This window comes from Brachycentrus maculatus, unplaced genomic scaffold, assembly GCF_059751285.1.
Source record: "Brachycentrus maculatus isolate JH-2025_06_01 unplaced genomic scaffold, ASM5975128v1 h1tg000637l, whole genome shotgun sequence".
NCBI classification, from domain to species: domain Eukaryota; kingdom Metazoa; phylum Arthropoda; class Insecta; order Trichoptera; family Brachycentridae; genus Brachycentrus; species Brachycentrus maculatus.
Genome location: NW_028281373.1, coordinates 622,941 through 640,277, shown reverse-complemented (window position 1 = coordinate 640,277; position 17,337 = coordinate 622,941). Strand labels below are relative to the sequence as shown.

Below are 17,337 nucleotides of genomic sequence, written 5' to 3'. Positions count from 1 at the left end.
TCATTAATAAACGTCTTGTGAGTAAGTAATTAAGTTACATTACGCTAAATTAAAAAGCTGAAATATCGAATGCTGACTATCAATCATGAATACAACTCTTCGACGAGGCAATGGGATGGGATGATTTGAGGTGGCTGTCAATTTTTTGTGCACTGCATTAAAATCTTGTATATTTACGCACGTAATGTGATAATGAATTGTACCTTCAGCTTTGGCACAATGGAGAAGCGGGTAAAGGTATGTTCGAATCGTGATATTTCGTTGAATCAACTTATGATTACAGTTTCCCCATGAATAGATCTACATACCATATATGTACTTATGATGAGAGTCCATATATAAGACCTTTCATGATACACAAAATCAATAATGTTGATCTTTATTCTTACATTTGAGTTTAAAATCTTATAGCACAGATGCTTACGAGAAAATATACGTTTACGTATACTATATATATATATATATATATATATATATATATATATATATATATATATATATATATATATATATATATATATATATATATATATATATATATATATATATATATATATTTATATATACATACATTATAAGACCACATTCAATACTTACAATGTTCTTATTCATTTGAATTTGCTCTGCTTTAAAATTATTATTTTTTTGCAATAAAATGTATTTAAATTAGTTCTTTTGGAAATAATAAAATAAAAAACTTGGCCCTACTTCATGTATTCCAAATAATTAAAGTGGTCATGTCAGGAGTCGGAATAATCGGCGGGTATGTAAATATATATGTATACATAAGGAAATGGATGAATGTGGAAGAGGCGAAGATTGTTCGCAAAGGCAGCGTGGTGTGGCGTTCTATTCTCTCTGCCTACTCCAGCAGAGAAGCGGCGTTATGGCTAATCAGTAAGTTAGTAAAAAAACAGAAATTATAATATATGAATCAAGATTTTAAGTTATAAATAGAAAAATATTCGGATTTAATTTGAAACCTCCGAAACGTAACACGCAGACTTGTAACATTCAACTTCGAGTCGATATATCATGTGGATTTTTAAAAAAATTTAACGAAAAACATGACAATTTTATAAAAATGTAAATCCTCCAATTAGTTAAATTACCATACATGTATAATATTAAACAATAATTTGAATTTATTCTGAAATATGGTAACAAAAACAATTGTTAATAAAAATCTAAACCTGCAAAAAGTGAATTTAAAAATAATGTTTAAATTGTATACGAATTGTGATAAAAAATATGTATACATATTTATAAACTTCAAGAATATATTTTAGTTGATTCCAATGAACTCCGATCTGTTTTATTATTGCATTTTACAAGTAATATACTTCTATAATAAAGTTCAGTATAAGCACCGCCATTTTATGAACCCAAAATATTTTGTTTTGTAGAACGCAGAGAGCAGTATTATGGTCCATGACACTTCCTTCAAACGTTGGCTGGCGGATGCTGAGCTGACTCGGCGGTGGTGTGACGTCACGCTGCAGGTAGCGGGGATCGAGTACAAAGCCCATCGCGTAGTACTTTCTTGCGCTAGCCCCTTCATAAGGGTGAGTGGGTATTATTTCTATTATCTCGAAACATTTGTTCACACTCTCAAGTGATTGACATGACTTTCTATTTTATTTATTTGCCCGGAGGGGTAAAAACAACATGAAACTTGCATTTTATTCACCACCTTTTTAAACAGGGTCTGCTGCTATCGAGACCGAGTGAAGATGTGCCTACAAGTATTGTTCTCGCTGGTTTCTCGCCGGATGTTGTCGAAGCTCTCTTACAATATGTTTACAGCGGAGAAGTTAGTCTCACAACAGAACACCTCCAAGGCTTTATTGCACTAGCGACAGCTCTTCAAGTGCACATCGATAAAAGATTTCTAAACGAAACGTTTAATTCCTACCAACATTTATTAGTGGATATTGGTTACAATAAACCGACTTCAACAGATTACTGTACTACAGGAGATAAAATCACCCGTAACGGTGAACTCAAAGAACAGTCAACAGATGAATCTCAAACTCGATTAAAGGATTTACATAATAACCAGTCTTTAATGAAAGATATTTATTGTAATGATATTAAAACAGAAAAAAGTGACAAGATGGATATTGAACTTTTAATAAATGGTGAGAAGGAATCTAAAGCAAGTCCCTTAAATATACCGTATAATATAAAAAATATGACCTTACAAAGCGAAGTTTGTCAAGAAAATTCTATCAAAATACATAAACAACGTTTCTTGAAGAATATGTTGCCGTGTAAAAATGAATTAACCAGACTTCATGATTCATATAAAAATGCTACTCAAAGAGAAGCGTCTTTTTCAAAGAACAATTATTTGGATCAACACGAATATGCGAGTAAATGTAACAGCCTAATAAAAGAACCAAACAAAAAAGGTAACTGTATAAATTCAATGATAAGAAGCGACAGCGGTCGGAAGAACCACTCGGAATTTTCAGCAGAAGATAATTACAGTCGATCTTCCTGCGAGGTTCTAGAATCTAATGATTCGGATTGCGAAAGAGCAGACCATTCTAATTACCGTGCAATTATTTCTCCGAGCGAATCGTATAAGGAAGGATCTCCGAAAAATTATTCAGACATTCACAATGATTTTATTAAAATGAAAAATAATTTGCCGTATCAAGAAATGACGCGTTTGACTAAAATGCATAAACAAAACGAAAACCCTATAAGTACTTTAAATAAATCTTCAGATCCTCGTCCAAGAAATTTAATAGAAACTAGTCGAAAAGGGTACCGTGATACAAGTTTAAGGGATAGTAAGCTTGTTCGACCTGTCCCTTCTTTAATGCCAATTCCAGGAGTCCGACCTTCATCTACATTTGTCAATAGATTTCAGATGTCGAATTATGTAGATCCTTTATTAAATTCACCTACTCTTTTGGATCTCACAACTACTAGAGCTATTAACTTAGTTCGTAATTCCCACAGCGCATTTAAAGAAGTCAACACGGGTCATTACAAAACGCTGAGTGAAATATTGACCCTTGAGTCATTACCCAAACATAGAGAAGAAGTATTAATGGATCGGGTGAATTATGGACACTGTGAAAAACCTCTTAGATTAGGGTTTCGTATAAGGGAAAATAATGATAATATTGATTTTGGTAGATGTCGAACAGAAAATTGTACAAATAAAACTTCTCGTTCAAATTTCGATCGTTGTTCAAATTCTTTATTAGAACATTATAGAAAAAGAAAACTTCTTCCTCATAATAAAGTTTTAGCAAACCCTTGGAAAGCGAAATGTCCAATTTTCTATCGTAATGATGAAGCAAAACAGAAATCCACAATACAGGTAAGAAATCCCTTTATTCCTTTTTGTTTATTATTATTTTTCAATATATTGGTTATATAAAGTATTTAGCAATACAACAGTACAAAAATTATTAGTATAATTTCGTACATAAGTAATGAGAAATTTGGCTAACGGAGGTTATTTTTCTAGATTTCAAATTTAAATGACTCGAAATCAATGGAAACTTCTCAAGATGTGCTGATATGTACAACTTCGGATCAAATATGCACTAAACGAACTGCAAATCACCAATCTGATCGACCAAATGACACTAATAATAACTTGTCCAGCACACTCTATACGTTAAAAACATTCAATAATAGGCAAAATATTACGGAGCAACTTATAGTGCCACATATTCGTAAAGCGGATTTGAGTCAATCCGTGGAAAACATTCAGAAAACCTTCAGTGATGAAGTAATTACAGATTTGGATCGGGTAAATAGTAGCTCGACGTCAGTCCGAGAGGATGCCAAAAGTAGTGACTGCTCGCCAGTGATAAGTGATAAGTCCCATAGAATCGATTGTTTTAAGGAGGACATCTGTCCTCCGGTAAAAATAGAGTCCGTTCTGTCTGTCGATGCCAAAGATGCGGGTGTCCTGCAGTGCGACGTCTGCTTGAAGGTGTTCACCTCTCCGGACAGCCTCGCGCTGCACGTCGGCTCGCACGACGGACGAGCGCGGTACACGTGCGACCAGTGCGGCAAGTGCTTCTCGCAGCTGCGGAACTACAAATACCACGTGTCCGTGCACATGGGGACTAAGGAGTTTGCGGCCACGTGCAGTGTCTGCGGAAAGTACTTCAACGACAGAGGATACCTGAGCAGTCACATGAAGATACACAGGTAAAATATTACAAGGAATGCAGTATCATTTTCTAAGTTTCAGAGTATTTTTTTCAAAATTGGAATTATCCACCAAGGATATTTCTGAGATAATCCCGATAAACTACAAGCATAAATATTGTTATTAAGAGGTTTTAAATTCCGTTTGTTCTTTGTGACTGTTATATTAGGTACTTTTAATTCTAACATCAATAACTCATTTTTGGATCTTTACATATTGTGTAATTCTTTGTTTGCTTCTAAAACACTGATGAATATATGTTTTATATACATGTTGTGTTATTTTTGGGCTTTCGGCTTATGATTCATGTTTTATATATAAGCGAACGAAGAAAAAATAAACCTCCATCTAGAATATAAATAAAATATATTAATTAATTGATGTAACACGCAACTCTTATAAGTATATATAACTCACTAAATAGTTATTTTTTAAAGCTTTTAAATGTTATGTTATATATCGATACAATATGTTAAGTTTGTTTACACGTACGGAATATTGCGAGTATAATGTGGATTGGAAAATATATTTAATTAACGTTATATTCCCATTTTTATTATTTCATATGCTAAAATGTGTCAAAATTAACAACACCATTCCATTGAAATTATACTGAGGGTGCAAAATAAAGATGTAATACATCATCCAATTAACATTGGCGTGAGGGTCAGAATGCCACACACTTTACATATGAAACATTTTGTCATGTAGATCCGAATCTGAACACATTAGAGATAAAATACAACATAAGTAGTTCTTTTTTATAAAATCATTCTGAAATTTTGTTGCGATGATGATATACTTAAAAATGTATTTCTTATTATTATTATAAATATATATATATATATTATTATATATATATATATATATATATATATATATATATATATATATATATATATATATATATATATATAACGTGGTAATATTTTCCTTTTGAAAATTAAGTGTAAATAATATGTAAAGTGGGTGTATAATAATAAAATAAACAATGTGTTGCTTTGTAATTAAAGTTTATTCTTAATTTATCTTTATAATAATTTTATATCTATCTATCTATCTATCTATCTATCTGATTCTAACAGTTAATAATATTATCGGAAGTCTTTTGTTTTATTCTGAGCGACGCATGAGGCATCTGGTGGTAGAACTGTTTTATGTAGGTACTTTTTGTAAGTACTTAATAAAATGTATAGGTAGGTACCTAGTTATTTTATTACATCTCCCCCCTTGGGGATGAAAATTCATAGTAAAATTTTCACTCGTCCTCCGGATCATCTTCTTGTAGTGAAGGGACTGGTATAAGTTTAGTGATATGATAATGTTTTTTTTTTTTTTTCTTTCTTTCTTTTTTTTCCTTCTTTTTTTCTTTTTTTTTTTCTTTCTTGTTTTTTTTTCTTTCTTTTTTTTCCGTTCTTTTTTCTTTCTTTCTTTTTTTTGTATTTTTTTTTTCTTGACCCTTTTAAAGTAGACACAGTTTTTTTCAATCCATTTGTTTTTTTCTTTTGAATTCCTTCATTTTTATTCAGATCTCTTAAAGTATCTTCTAATATAACCAAATGTACAACTTTTAATTGTTCATCTGCATTTTCATTCGATTCTAAAACAGGATTCCTGCTTAGACAATCTACTTCTAAATTCTTCTTTCCTGGAGTATATTTTGTTTTATATTTTGTAGTATTTTTTTCTACTTTATTTTTATTTTCATTCTTCAAGCACTGTTTCTGTGTTATTTGCATGTCTTCATTTTTATTCTGATCTTTTAAAATATCTTCTAATTTAACCAAATTTACAACTTTTAATTGTTCATTTGCATTTTCCTTCGATTCTAATACTGGATTCCTGCTCATACAATCTGCTTCGAAATTTTTCTTTTCTGGAGTATATTTTATTTTATATTTTGTAGAAATTTTTTCCACATTATTTTTATTTTCATTCTTCAAGCACTGTTTCTGTGTAATTTGTAAATCTTCATTTTTATTATTAATCTTATCATCCTCTTTTGTTTTAAACCAGCACGTTGCTTCAGAGTGATATCGAGTTCCCTTATTTAAATTTTCACAAATCTTACATGGACTTTTATCTTTAATTTTATCACTAGTTCTTAGATTTCCACGTCTTCTTTGATTATCTTCTAATCGTTTTCTTTGATCATCTTCTAATTTTTCTCTCTCACTCCGAACATATTGTAGTAATTGTTTTAATACATCTAATGTTTCATCATCCATTTCCAATTAACAAAATTGTCGTTTTATAACGTGGTAATATTTTCCTTTTGAAAATTAAGTGTAAATAATATGTAAAGTGGGTGTATAATAATAAAATAAACAATGTGTTGCTTTGTAATTAAAGTTTATTCTTAATTTATCTTTATAATAATTTTATATCTATCTATCTATCTATCTATCTATCTGATTCTAACAGTTAATAATATTATCGGAAGTCTTTTGTTTTATTCTGAGCGACGCATGAGGCATCTGGTGGTAGAACTGTTTTATGTAGGTACTTTTTGTAAGTACTTAATAAAATGTATAGGTAGGTACCTAGTTATTTTATTACATATATATATATATATATATATATATATATATATATATATATATATATATATATATATATATATATATATATATATATATATATATATATATATATATATATATATATATATATATATATATATATATATATATATATATATATATATATATATATATATACAAAACTTTGAATAACATCAGCTAAAAAATGTTGCTCCAAAATATAGCATATGCAGTCGAGCGATGCATTTTTGCTTATGCATGTATGTAATTTCGGTCCGAGGTGAATGAGATAAAGACACAAGCATACATATTTTTAAAAGAAATCCATTAGCTCTTTCTTCGCCATAAACATTGCTATCTCTCACTCTCACGTTTTTTGCGTTGACCTTTATAAGTTTATATTGCATTCTCCAAGTAGCCAATATATTATGTACACCTTCCGGTAATCGGGACGATTAAAAATAATTGGAATCATAAACATTATAATGCTAGTTCTACCAGTCGAGTCGTATCGGACGCCGCGCGACGCTAGCAGCAATGACAATCGGTCGGGCAGGGCTGTCTAATTAAACTATTCATATTTCACAATACATTTTAGTAAAAACAATCACCATTCAAAAATAGGTATCTTCTACTTAGAGTCTTGAAAGCTTCCGCGATTTTTATTTTATTAAATAATTAAATACCTCTAATAAACAAATTTAAACAAAAATTTTAAAGTTGTGTATCATATTTTGGATAATCCTTTTGAAAAAATACCTGTCAGCCCCATGCTTTATCTAAGTTAGGGAATCGACATATTTTTATGTAGATTTTGTGGTATAGTATTACTAGAATTGTTTTAAAAATATTATCCGTTCAAATTAAGGGTCTTCGTAGAACCAACATAGCCAAGGCTTACCATTGTAAGTGTCAAAATTTTCGCTTATGATAGCAATGTTTAGTCATTTCATGTTTAGCCAGATGGTGAGAGTGCTTTATGATAATCAAGAGGCGTCGTTTACTTCGTAGCTATTATATTGGGTGATGCCCCGCCAAGTCAAAATGCTCATATTCGAATAAATTTATCATTTTTTGTCTTTTAGGAATCGGAAGGAGTACCAATGTCCTCATTGTCCAAAATCCTTCAACCAGAGAGTAGCCTACAACATGCACGTTCGTATCCATACAGGTGAGATTTTTTGTAAAATATACCAATACCAAAATACAATTATTTATTTATTTTCCATATTTTGTAACCAAAGAGTTTATGTTGGATGAAACATAGTACCTACATGAAAATGCCATGTTGCGATGCCTTTTTAAAACTATTCTTTATTACTAAACAAAATATCCATCGATACCATATATTATTTAACTGCAACGGCATTGTTTAACTGTTTAATTATTATAATTTATAAAAAAAATGTTAGAGCTTAACTTTGTCCATTTAATTTATTAGCACAACACATAATTTATTGGTATAAAAAATGCATGATTTTATCATTTCAATATTACAACTTAATAGCGTTATAGAACCTACTTTTTCTAAAATAATCAATGACATGATGACAATGAACATAGTTGAGATGAATAACCTGTCATATTATCCATTCCTCACTGCGTCAGCAAGTCAACATTATCGAAAAAAATGTTCTCAACAAATATATGTACATTAATTTATCGGACATTGATATATTTTGGATACAGTTGTATTCTTTGAAGTAGGATGTTTACTCATTAATATTTTATTACACATATTATATATATATATATATATATATATATATATATATATATATATATATATATATATATATATATATATATATATATATATATATATATATATATATATATATATATATATATATATATATATATATATATATATATATATATATATATATATATATATATATATATATATATATATATATATATATATATATATATATTATATATATATATATATAAATATTTATATATACATACATATATATATATATATATATATATATATATATATATATATATATGTATATATATATATATATATATATATATATATATATATATATATTTATATATATATACATATATATATATATATATATATATATATATATATATATATATATATATATATATATATACACCCACACATATATGTATATGTGTTTTTTTTTAAGGTTGTCATTAAACTATTAATACAAAAACAAAAATTTGACTCGCCGAAAAATGCACTTATCGATCGCAGACGTACACAATAAATTTTATACAAGAATGTCGCTTGATGAATAATGCAAAAATCTCGTAAAAAATAATGGAGGTATTATACAGGTTGACACCGTTTCCACTTGATTATTGACATTAAAAAATTTTTGAAGACCCATATGAAATATTGTTTAAAAAAATTTCAATCGACTAAATGATATTATTGTAATATATGTATGTACTTATAGCACGGTACAGGTAGAGTTGACCAAGCAAACCCATACTCAAGTGTTTTTTGTAATATATATACACACATAGACCAAATCAGAGGGAACATTACACAACTTGCAAATTAAAATCCGCAGACAAGCGATACATTTGTTTAAGTACTCTGTTTGGCTCTGATGGATTGGCCTCTAATACTTGAAATTATACGTATACTCCAACTATAGTGAGCTATTGTTTGGTACCAATATGTACACTTTATTTTATGGTAGAATTTATTCTCAAAATGGTAATCGTACTCTTCATACTATATGATATAGGTACCGTGAAGTACAATAATACCTGTATTATAAACTGCAATATTATGTGTCCTTTTATTACTAAACCAAAATAGATCATAATTTTGGAAAGGGGGAAAAAAGGCGTTATTTTTCTATGATGGACAACCCATTCACTTTATTCTCAAAGTCAGTGCTTAAATAGTTTTTGGTTGTCTCAAAAAAATAAATACACATTCACAAAATGCATATCCGCTCAAACGCCACATTTCGGATTGAAAACACTGTCCGAACACTTGGCTGACTGGCAGGTAATTTTGAAAAATAAATGGTCTTATCAAAATATATACGCAACGCTAAAATAAAATCAAACTTCACGTCGCTCGAAAATATAATTCATTTTACGATATCAGACAACGAGATAATGCAATACACAGTGTAAAATATTGAATATGGTTTATCGTAAAATATTCAACGTTCTATAAATGTACTTTTTTTATCAAATTATGAATCGTTTATCATAGTGTGAATCACTCATATGTTTAACTTTTCTCAAATTAATTATAGCGTCTTATTTGCGTGACGAAGGATACTTAATAATAACATATTGTCGCTTAATCAGCAAAAATATTTTTTCAAAGGCATACGTATGGTGTAAGTATAAGGTATAATCGTTTAAAAGTAAATCTATCCATAATATGAGAAGAAAGTGAAAATATAATTGATTTAAATGATGTAAGATCGAATAAATAAACAACACATGGGTATAATATGTATGGAAATCAAATTATTATTTATTTCTAGTCTTAAAATTATTTTATTAGGTTTTTTCGACATGTGTGTTGGCAAAAAAGGTCGTCAGCGGTCTTCCGGGGCACCGGAATCTTCGGGATTGGAAGAAGAGACATTAGGGGTTAATGCTCTCGGGTGGCATTCTAAGGACATGTCCCAACCATTCTCCTATTTAGGACTTCCAGTATGAGGGGCTACTGCGTTCCCCTTCTCACCGTCTTTATTACTGACGAAGTCATACCACTTTACACCCGGCATTCGCCTCAGGTACTTATTTTGAAAACTTTCCAGTTTTTTTTCCTCTGAGTTTTGGTGAGGTGCCACGACTCACCCGTACAACAGCGCTATTAGAATGCAGGCGTTAAAGAGTTCCAGATATTGTCCGTTTTACTGAATATAGCTCGTGCCATTTCGAGCCGTATGTTCAGTATGAAAATTGTATGTATATGCACGTTTATGTACAGGCGTTGGATGTTTCTAGGCGTGAAGCCGCACCAGTGCGAGGCGTGCGGGAAGGCGTTCTCGCGCAAGATGCTGCTGAAGCAGCACGCGCGCACGCACAGCGGGGAGAAGCCCTACTCGTGCTCCGTGTGCGGGAAGCACTTCGCCGACAGGTCCAACATGACGCTGCACATGCGCCTGCATTCAGGTACGGACGATCCCACTCCCATACTACCTCCACACTCCACCCTCCAAAACTGTGTAGTGCACTGCATCATATAAATACAGTGTTAATACATGAAGCAAAGGTGATCAGCCTTCCGCTTCAGGTACCAGTCCAGGGTAATATTTAATATATATTACAGTGAAAAAATTACTTATATTTAGTAAAAAAAAAATATATATATATAATATATATATATATATATATATATATATATATATATATATATATATATATATATATATATATATATATATATATACATACATATATATTTATATTTATATATATATATATATATATATATATATATATATATATATATATATATATATATATATATATATATATATATATATATATATATATATGTATATATATATATATATACATACATATATATTATATATATATATATATATATATATATATATATATATATATATATATATATATATATATATATATATATATATATATATATATATATATATATATATATATATATATATATATATATATATATATATATATATCTCTCTCTCTCTCTACCTGGGAATCGAAACCGGGAGATCCAGCATGGTAGCCGAGCGTGTTGACCATTACACTACATAGGAGGACATATTTTACGTACCTTAGTAAAAAATAGTCCATTGTTATCTTGCTCTCTCCTTATCATTCATCTTTCACTTTGTGTAATACCACTTAAAAACACCACTTCATGACTACCGGTTTCGGAATAATTATTCCATCGTCAGGTCAAATAAAGACTAATTATTCTGAAACCGGTAGTCATGAAGTACTGTTTTTAAGTAGTATTACACAAAGTGAACAATGAATGATAAGAAGAGTGTTATATTACCATACCATATAGTTAACAATGCTTTTGATATACAAAATATTGTTATCACTTGTTTATTAGTTAATAAATTGTTAAAAGAGTAAAAAGTTGGATTGTTTCAATAAATAATAATACTAATAATGAAAACTTTTATGTATTAAGTGATAAATCAAACACAGGTTTTTTGTCTAGTAAGTAGTATTTTATTATTAAAAACCACATAAAAAATAAAATTTCTGATAATTGTTTAAAAAAATCAGTATTATTTTAAACATTTAATACTTAAATTAAAATGGAGTTCTACAAATTAAACGCAAAATCTATAAATAAATAATGAAAACAGACTTTTAATCGGATTTAGAATTAGAAAAAAATAGAATAAATTATCATATAGACTAGAAATAGTTTAGTGCAAATAATATTAACTTTCTAGACATCCGCAGAACCCAGTTTTGCACTAACATGGATTATCGGATTTAGTTTTAAAAAAAGGGTGACATATCAATGACCGCATCACAGACTGCAAGCTAGTCGAGGCTTTTTAGTGGAGCACAGATTCGGAAAGCTGTTCTCTCTTCTCCATACCCTCTCTCCTTGTCTTATTCAAACTCACATCACTTAACCGTATGTTTTTTTTGCTGCATTAAAATGTTTACTATGAACTATAATATGTAAATTTGACAATCATTCTTAGCTTGAATGTCAATGTAAATGACAGTTGACATAATTACGTTTAGATTCCTCTATGAAGTAGGAAGCATTTTTTGTAATTGCTTTACCAACGTAAAATATGAATAATATTTTGAAGGTATCCAAATTTTTGTCCACAAACTCTTCATCCATATTATATGAATACCAGATAATGCAAAATTTTCATCGGTCTTCCTCTGCTCCTATTTACAACAATATTCGCCTCATAAATATTGAATATTCTTTCTTTCCTTACTCATTCGTTTTACGACTCCAAACTATCTCAACACAAACTTTAATGATAATGCTTAATTTTATTTGATAATCTTGGCCTAACATTCTTTCCTTACTTTACCATTCGAACATCTTTCATAGATTGTTTTACCACATAGTCTGAGAGATCGTTCTGAGATTTCGATTGCATTCAGTCTACTTTCGTCCTTATTTTGCCAACTCCGTCCTACACTCCATTGTTTACTGCTAGTTAAGCTTTCGCTGTTAGACTTTTATTTGATATAACTGACTTCAATGCACCATTCACTCTGTTCCAAGGAGTCACTTTTCTTGCACACAGTTTACACTATATACATGCATATGTATATATTTAAATCAAGTTAATGTATTTTTAATACTTTTTTTGGTCTAATTAAAAAAAAATCATAAATAAAGGCTTTAATGATAAAATAAAAATCTGTGAGAATACAACGAAGCAATTCCCCTTAAAGAGGTCAGAGATTTTTTACGAAGATAAAAAAACTTTATCATAATTCACGAATGCTTGGGAGGTACAGTTATGGAATATTTAATTAAGTTGAAATAATAAATCTTGTTATAAATTCCACTATAAGCTGCTTGATCAACAGGTTGTATAGAGAATATCTCGTTTTCAAACGACCCTCTTTTTTAGTTTTTAATTTTCAAAACGAGTTTCATTTCCTTTCTTCCTCTGCTCCAAAAATTTTCCAATTGAAGTGGTTTGATTGAATTCATGTATCTAAAACTTAATTCATTTTTTAATGTTCATGACATGAATTCAATCACACATCGCTAATTGTAGAGTTTCCCCGATTATGTATATCAGGGTGAAATTCTTTTTTCGGACTTTTTATTAAATGGTTAAGTTTAAACACGTTTAGTGAATACGGGCAGACGTTCATTTGCTGAAAATATTGCTGCTCGTATATGTAAAGATGTAGCAATTTAGTGTTTTGAAGAATAAGGGTACTTTTTAATTGGTTTTTTTTTAATGTACTATCCTTTTTTGTACAGATAATGTATTGTAGGTTAGTGATACAAGTATATTAATATTATACTAAAAGGGTTTAAAATTGATCATCAGAATACATAAAGACCTTTTAGCTATCAGCCAAAATTACAAAATAATTCGTAATAAAGACTTTTCTTTTAATCACTGTTGCTTTATGCACCAATGAACATCAGAGATGTAAAAGAGACAGATAAGCATTGAAAAGACACAACAGAGTGCAAAGGTGACTGATAAATAAAATTGGATCAACAATCAACAACGATGTAATTATCAATACTACATTTTTAAATATAGGGTTGTTGTATAAAAAAAATTGATTGAATTTTGAATTTGAAGTGTGAATTTTGTGAGTAATTTGAATTCGAATATTAAATATGTGAATTTTGAATTGTTCTCCAGGAGTGAAGCCCTTTTCGTGCTCGCTGTGCCCCAAATCCTTCACCAAGAAGCACCATTTGAAGACGCACCTCAATTATCACACGGGCAACAAGCCCTACTCTTGCTCCAAGTGCGGCCTCAACTTCAGCCAGAGCAGCAACATGCGCACGCACATGAAGAAATGTACCGCTGCTGGTCTAACAAAGAAAAACACTGAAATTCTTAGTATTTGACGTCGTAACTTATTTTCAGTTATCTTTTCATATCGCTAGTCTCGAAGAAAATAAAAAATAAAACAAAAATGGTGTCCTCGAAGAAAATAAAAAAGAAAATAAAAAGAGTAAGTAAATTTACAAAAATACTTTGTAAACAATGTTATTTATTATTATTTACAATTGCTCATGAAAAAGAGCTATTTATAGAATGGATTTTTTTCTTATAATGGTTATTTGAATATCGTCCTTTTTTCGGGATAGTGATAAGTGAAGAAATTTGTAATAATAAAAAGTACAAAACAGCAATATTCACAAATTCTTAGAATATTAGTGTTTCATTTCCCTTCCTACATAATTAATACAATATAAATAATACGACATATAATAAAAATAATATTTTACTCGACTCACAATTAAATCCATTTGGACTCGCTATACAAAAGAGACTAAAATGGTTGAAAATAATTTGACGATAAGGTGAATTTTATCATTTCTCTGAATTTGCTAATTAATTTGATTTTTTTCTTCAAATTGTGAATTCCTCTTAATATTGGAAATTTTCATCTCTGGTAAAAAGTTAGCTCGCATGGAGTTGCGCGCTTTACATATTATATTAAGTCGACAAAAAGCGAGTGTTTTTGCCTAGAATTTTCACTCATGAATTACATGAAATTATAGTAACTTTAAACATAAAGAGTAAATCCACTCACAAGTAGGCATAGGCTATGAAACTTATAAACTTGAAGCCTGAGTAGGGACATGATAAACGGTGTTGCATAAGCCGTAGCTAGATTTCAGAGTCACTTAGACGTTAGGTAATTAAAAAAAAAGTCGACATAACACATGTTTAAAATTTGATACTCGCGATATAATTTCACTGCTTGAGAAAAGACTTGTATATAGTATATTATTTGACTTATTAAATTATGACTTATAAAAAGTTATTAATTCACTACTATGAAATGTAAATAATTAAGGTAATCACAAACACGTTAAAGTCTATTAGGTTAGTGCCTTAAATATAAAAATAAGGTATTTCGTATTCTGTATGCTACTGATATAATTTAGATTTTGATACGTGAATATATATTATTGTTACCAAATTAAATTGTATTTGTATTAAAATTATTTGTTAAAAATATAGTTCATTAAGAAGAACTGTTTCAGTGTACAAAGTATGTAATTATCTTAAATGATTTAAGTGGGCTCTGAATAAAAAAAATATGTTGAAAAATAATAAACATGTAATTATGTGTATTTATGTAATAGTGGTTACCAATAAATTTACTAAGGATCTATTAAAAATTTATTATTTTTAGTAAAACTATTGAATGTATTTGACTGGTCCGTAAAAATCGATATGAGATTTCTCATGTCCTTTTATCAAGACCTCGAACTTTTGGAAATAATCGATTTTTAGTTCAGCCTGTACAGCGTCAATAGCTAACAATGTCATATGGTATTTAACGAGTTTGTATTATTTTAAATAAGGTTTTTTTATGATTAATGATAAAGATATTTTTCATCATTTTTTGCTTATCATTAAAATTCAAATATATTGTAATTCGGGCATATGTACAATGAATAAGAATAATTATTTACAAAAATATTTTAAAGGGCTCATTAGCAGCGTAAAATTACACAAGCTAGTACGAGTACGGTTAAGCAATCGCAAGTGCCATTACTTCTATTCCTTCTTTTCATTCCTTTATTCCTTCTCCATTTCCTTCCCTGCATAACAGTCATATCCTTCACCCTGAACTTACCTTTCGTCATTTGTATCCTCTCATTTGAGGAGATACAAATCACGAAATATTTTATAAATTAATTTGGATCATAATTTGACTGATGAGATCATTACCATTATAAAATTAATGATCAAGCCGATACCGCGTTGTTCCAATATCTGGGTGCGATAGAGGTTTCTCAAGAGAAATTTCTCAACAGAGACGAAGTAACTTTAATTTTAAGGAAATATGGAAATCTTATGGCTTACTTCATACACCGTGCAACCTTAACTATTTTGATCATGATCGAACATCGTGAGATCGGAAGTACATGCTCAGACGTCCATATTTCCTTATTTCTTTCTCAATTCTCAATAACCTATTCGTCTTCCTCTTCTATAACTTTTAAACATTCGAGTCTATTTTTTTTTACTTTTATATAAATATCTTTACAATATACATATGTGTAAGCAATGTAGGACTACATTTTATTTATAAAATCTTAGTTTTAAGTGATAAAGGATTTGGTTTTCTGTGATAAATGTTGACATTCACTCTGAATTTGTGAAAAAAATTGTGAACAATCATATTTATTTTATAAATTAAACTAAAAATTGACTGCTTTCTAAATTATTTTGTTCAAAATGTATGTATATAATATATTTTTATATTTTTGTACATTGTGCATCTCGTTTTTTAAGTTATTTATGGAAAAACTTGAATAAAAACTATATGGAGGAATATCGTTTTTTATTTATTATTATCATATTACAATCGAACATACACATGTGTAATAACATAATTAATTTACTCTCAAATTAACAGAAACATCTGGCAATTTTCTAATATACAATTAAACGTGCGTTTTTATTTCCTGAAAATAATAAAATAGTAAACTATTGGTGTAAAAATGAAATTTATTTAATTTACAAATTTTATTTTTATTTTAGCGTAGTTAAGGCTGAATTATCGAACGTTTAAATTCAGAACGCGAAGGGCCGCGCCAGGGGTCGGACGTGTTTCTTTTGAAGAATTTTTACTGGAATTTAACTTTTTTTTTAATATATGTATTGAAATAGTTTTAAAAAACTTTTTGGACTTCTTACCTTTCAATTATGTTATATTTTTCATATTTTTTTTTACTTGCTATCTCTATAACCTTGTTCCAGTTTATTTAGTTTAAACAAACCATTTTTTTTGTTTACGCGTAAAACATGGGTGCTTAGAAGAATAAAAAACAATTTTAATTAAAGTTAATGACTAATTACAAAATAAATGACGCGCGAGTATAGAAAAAGAAAAATTAAACGCTCATTAATTCACCACGAGAATTAT

General features: G+C 29.2%; 1 protein-coding gene across 1 annotated transcript; it reads left to right on the top strand.

Annotated features, from left to right (window-relative positions):
* The first annotated feature begins 1,409 nt into the window (after positions 1 to 1,409).
* On the top strand, positions 1,410 to 16,724 carry LOC148300894 (uncharacterized). Its single transcript, XM_088274164.1, has 6 exons — positions 1,410 to 1,565; positions 1,706 to 3,340; positions 3,491 to 4,185; positions 7,815 to 7,900; positions 10,702 to 10,869; positions 14,082 to 16,724. The coding sequence occupies exons 1-6, from the start codon at positions 1,425 to 1,427 to the stop codon at positions 14,291 to 14,293; spliced, it is 2,937 nt and encodes a 978-aa protein (XP_088130290.1). The 5' UTR covers positions 1,410 to 1,424; the 3' UTR covers positions 14,294 to 16,724.
* Positions 16,725 to 17,337: the final 613 nt, after the last annotated feature.

What these genes read in the sequence shown, in the direction of transcription:
- LOC148300894 (XM_088274164.1), top strand. Translation starts at nt 1,425, where the DNA reads ATGGTCCATGACACTTCCTTCAAACGTTGGCTGGCGGATGCTGAGCTG. An exon ending in GCGCTAGCCCCTTCATAAGG is followed by an intron (nt 1,566 to 1,705) that starts GTGAGTGGGTAT and finishes CTTTTTAAACAG; the next exon opens with GGTCTGCTGCTATCGAGACC. An exon ending in AGTCACATGAAGATACACAG is followed by an intron (nt 4,186 to 7,814) that starts GTAAAATATTAC and finishes TTTGTCTTTTAG; the next exon opens with GAATCGGAAGGAGTACCAAT.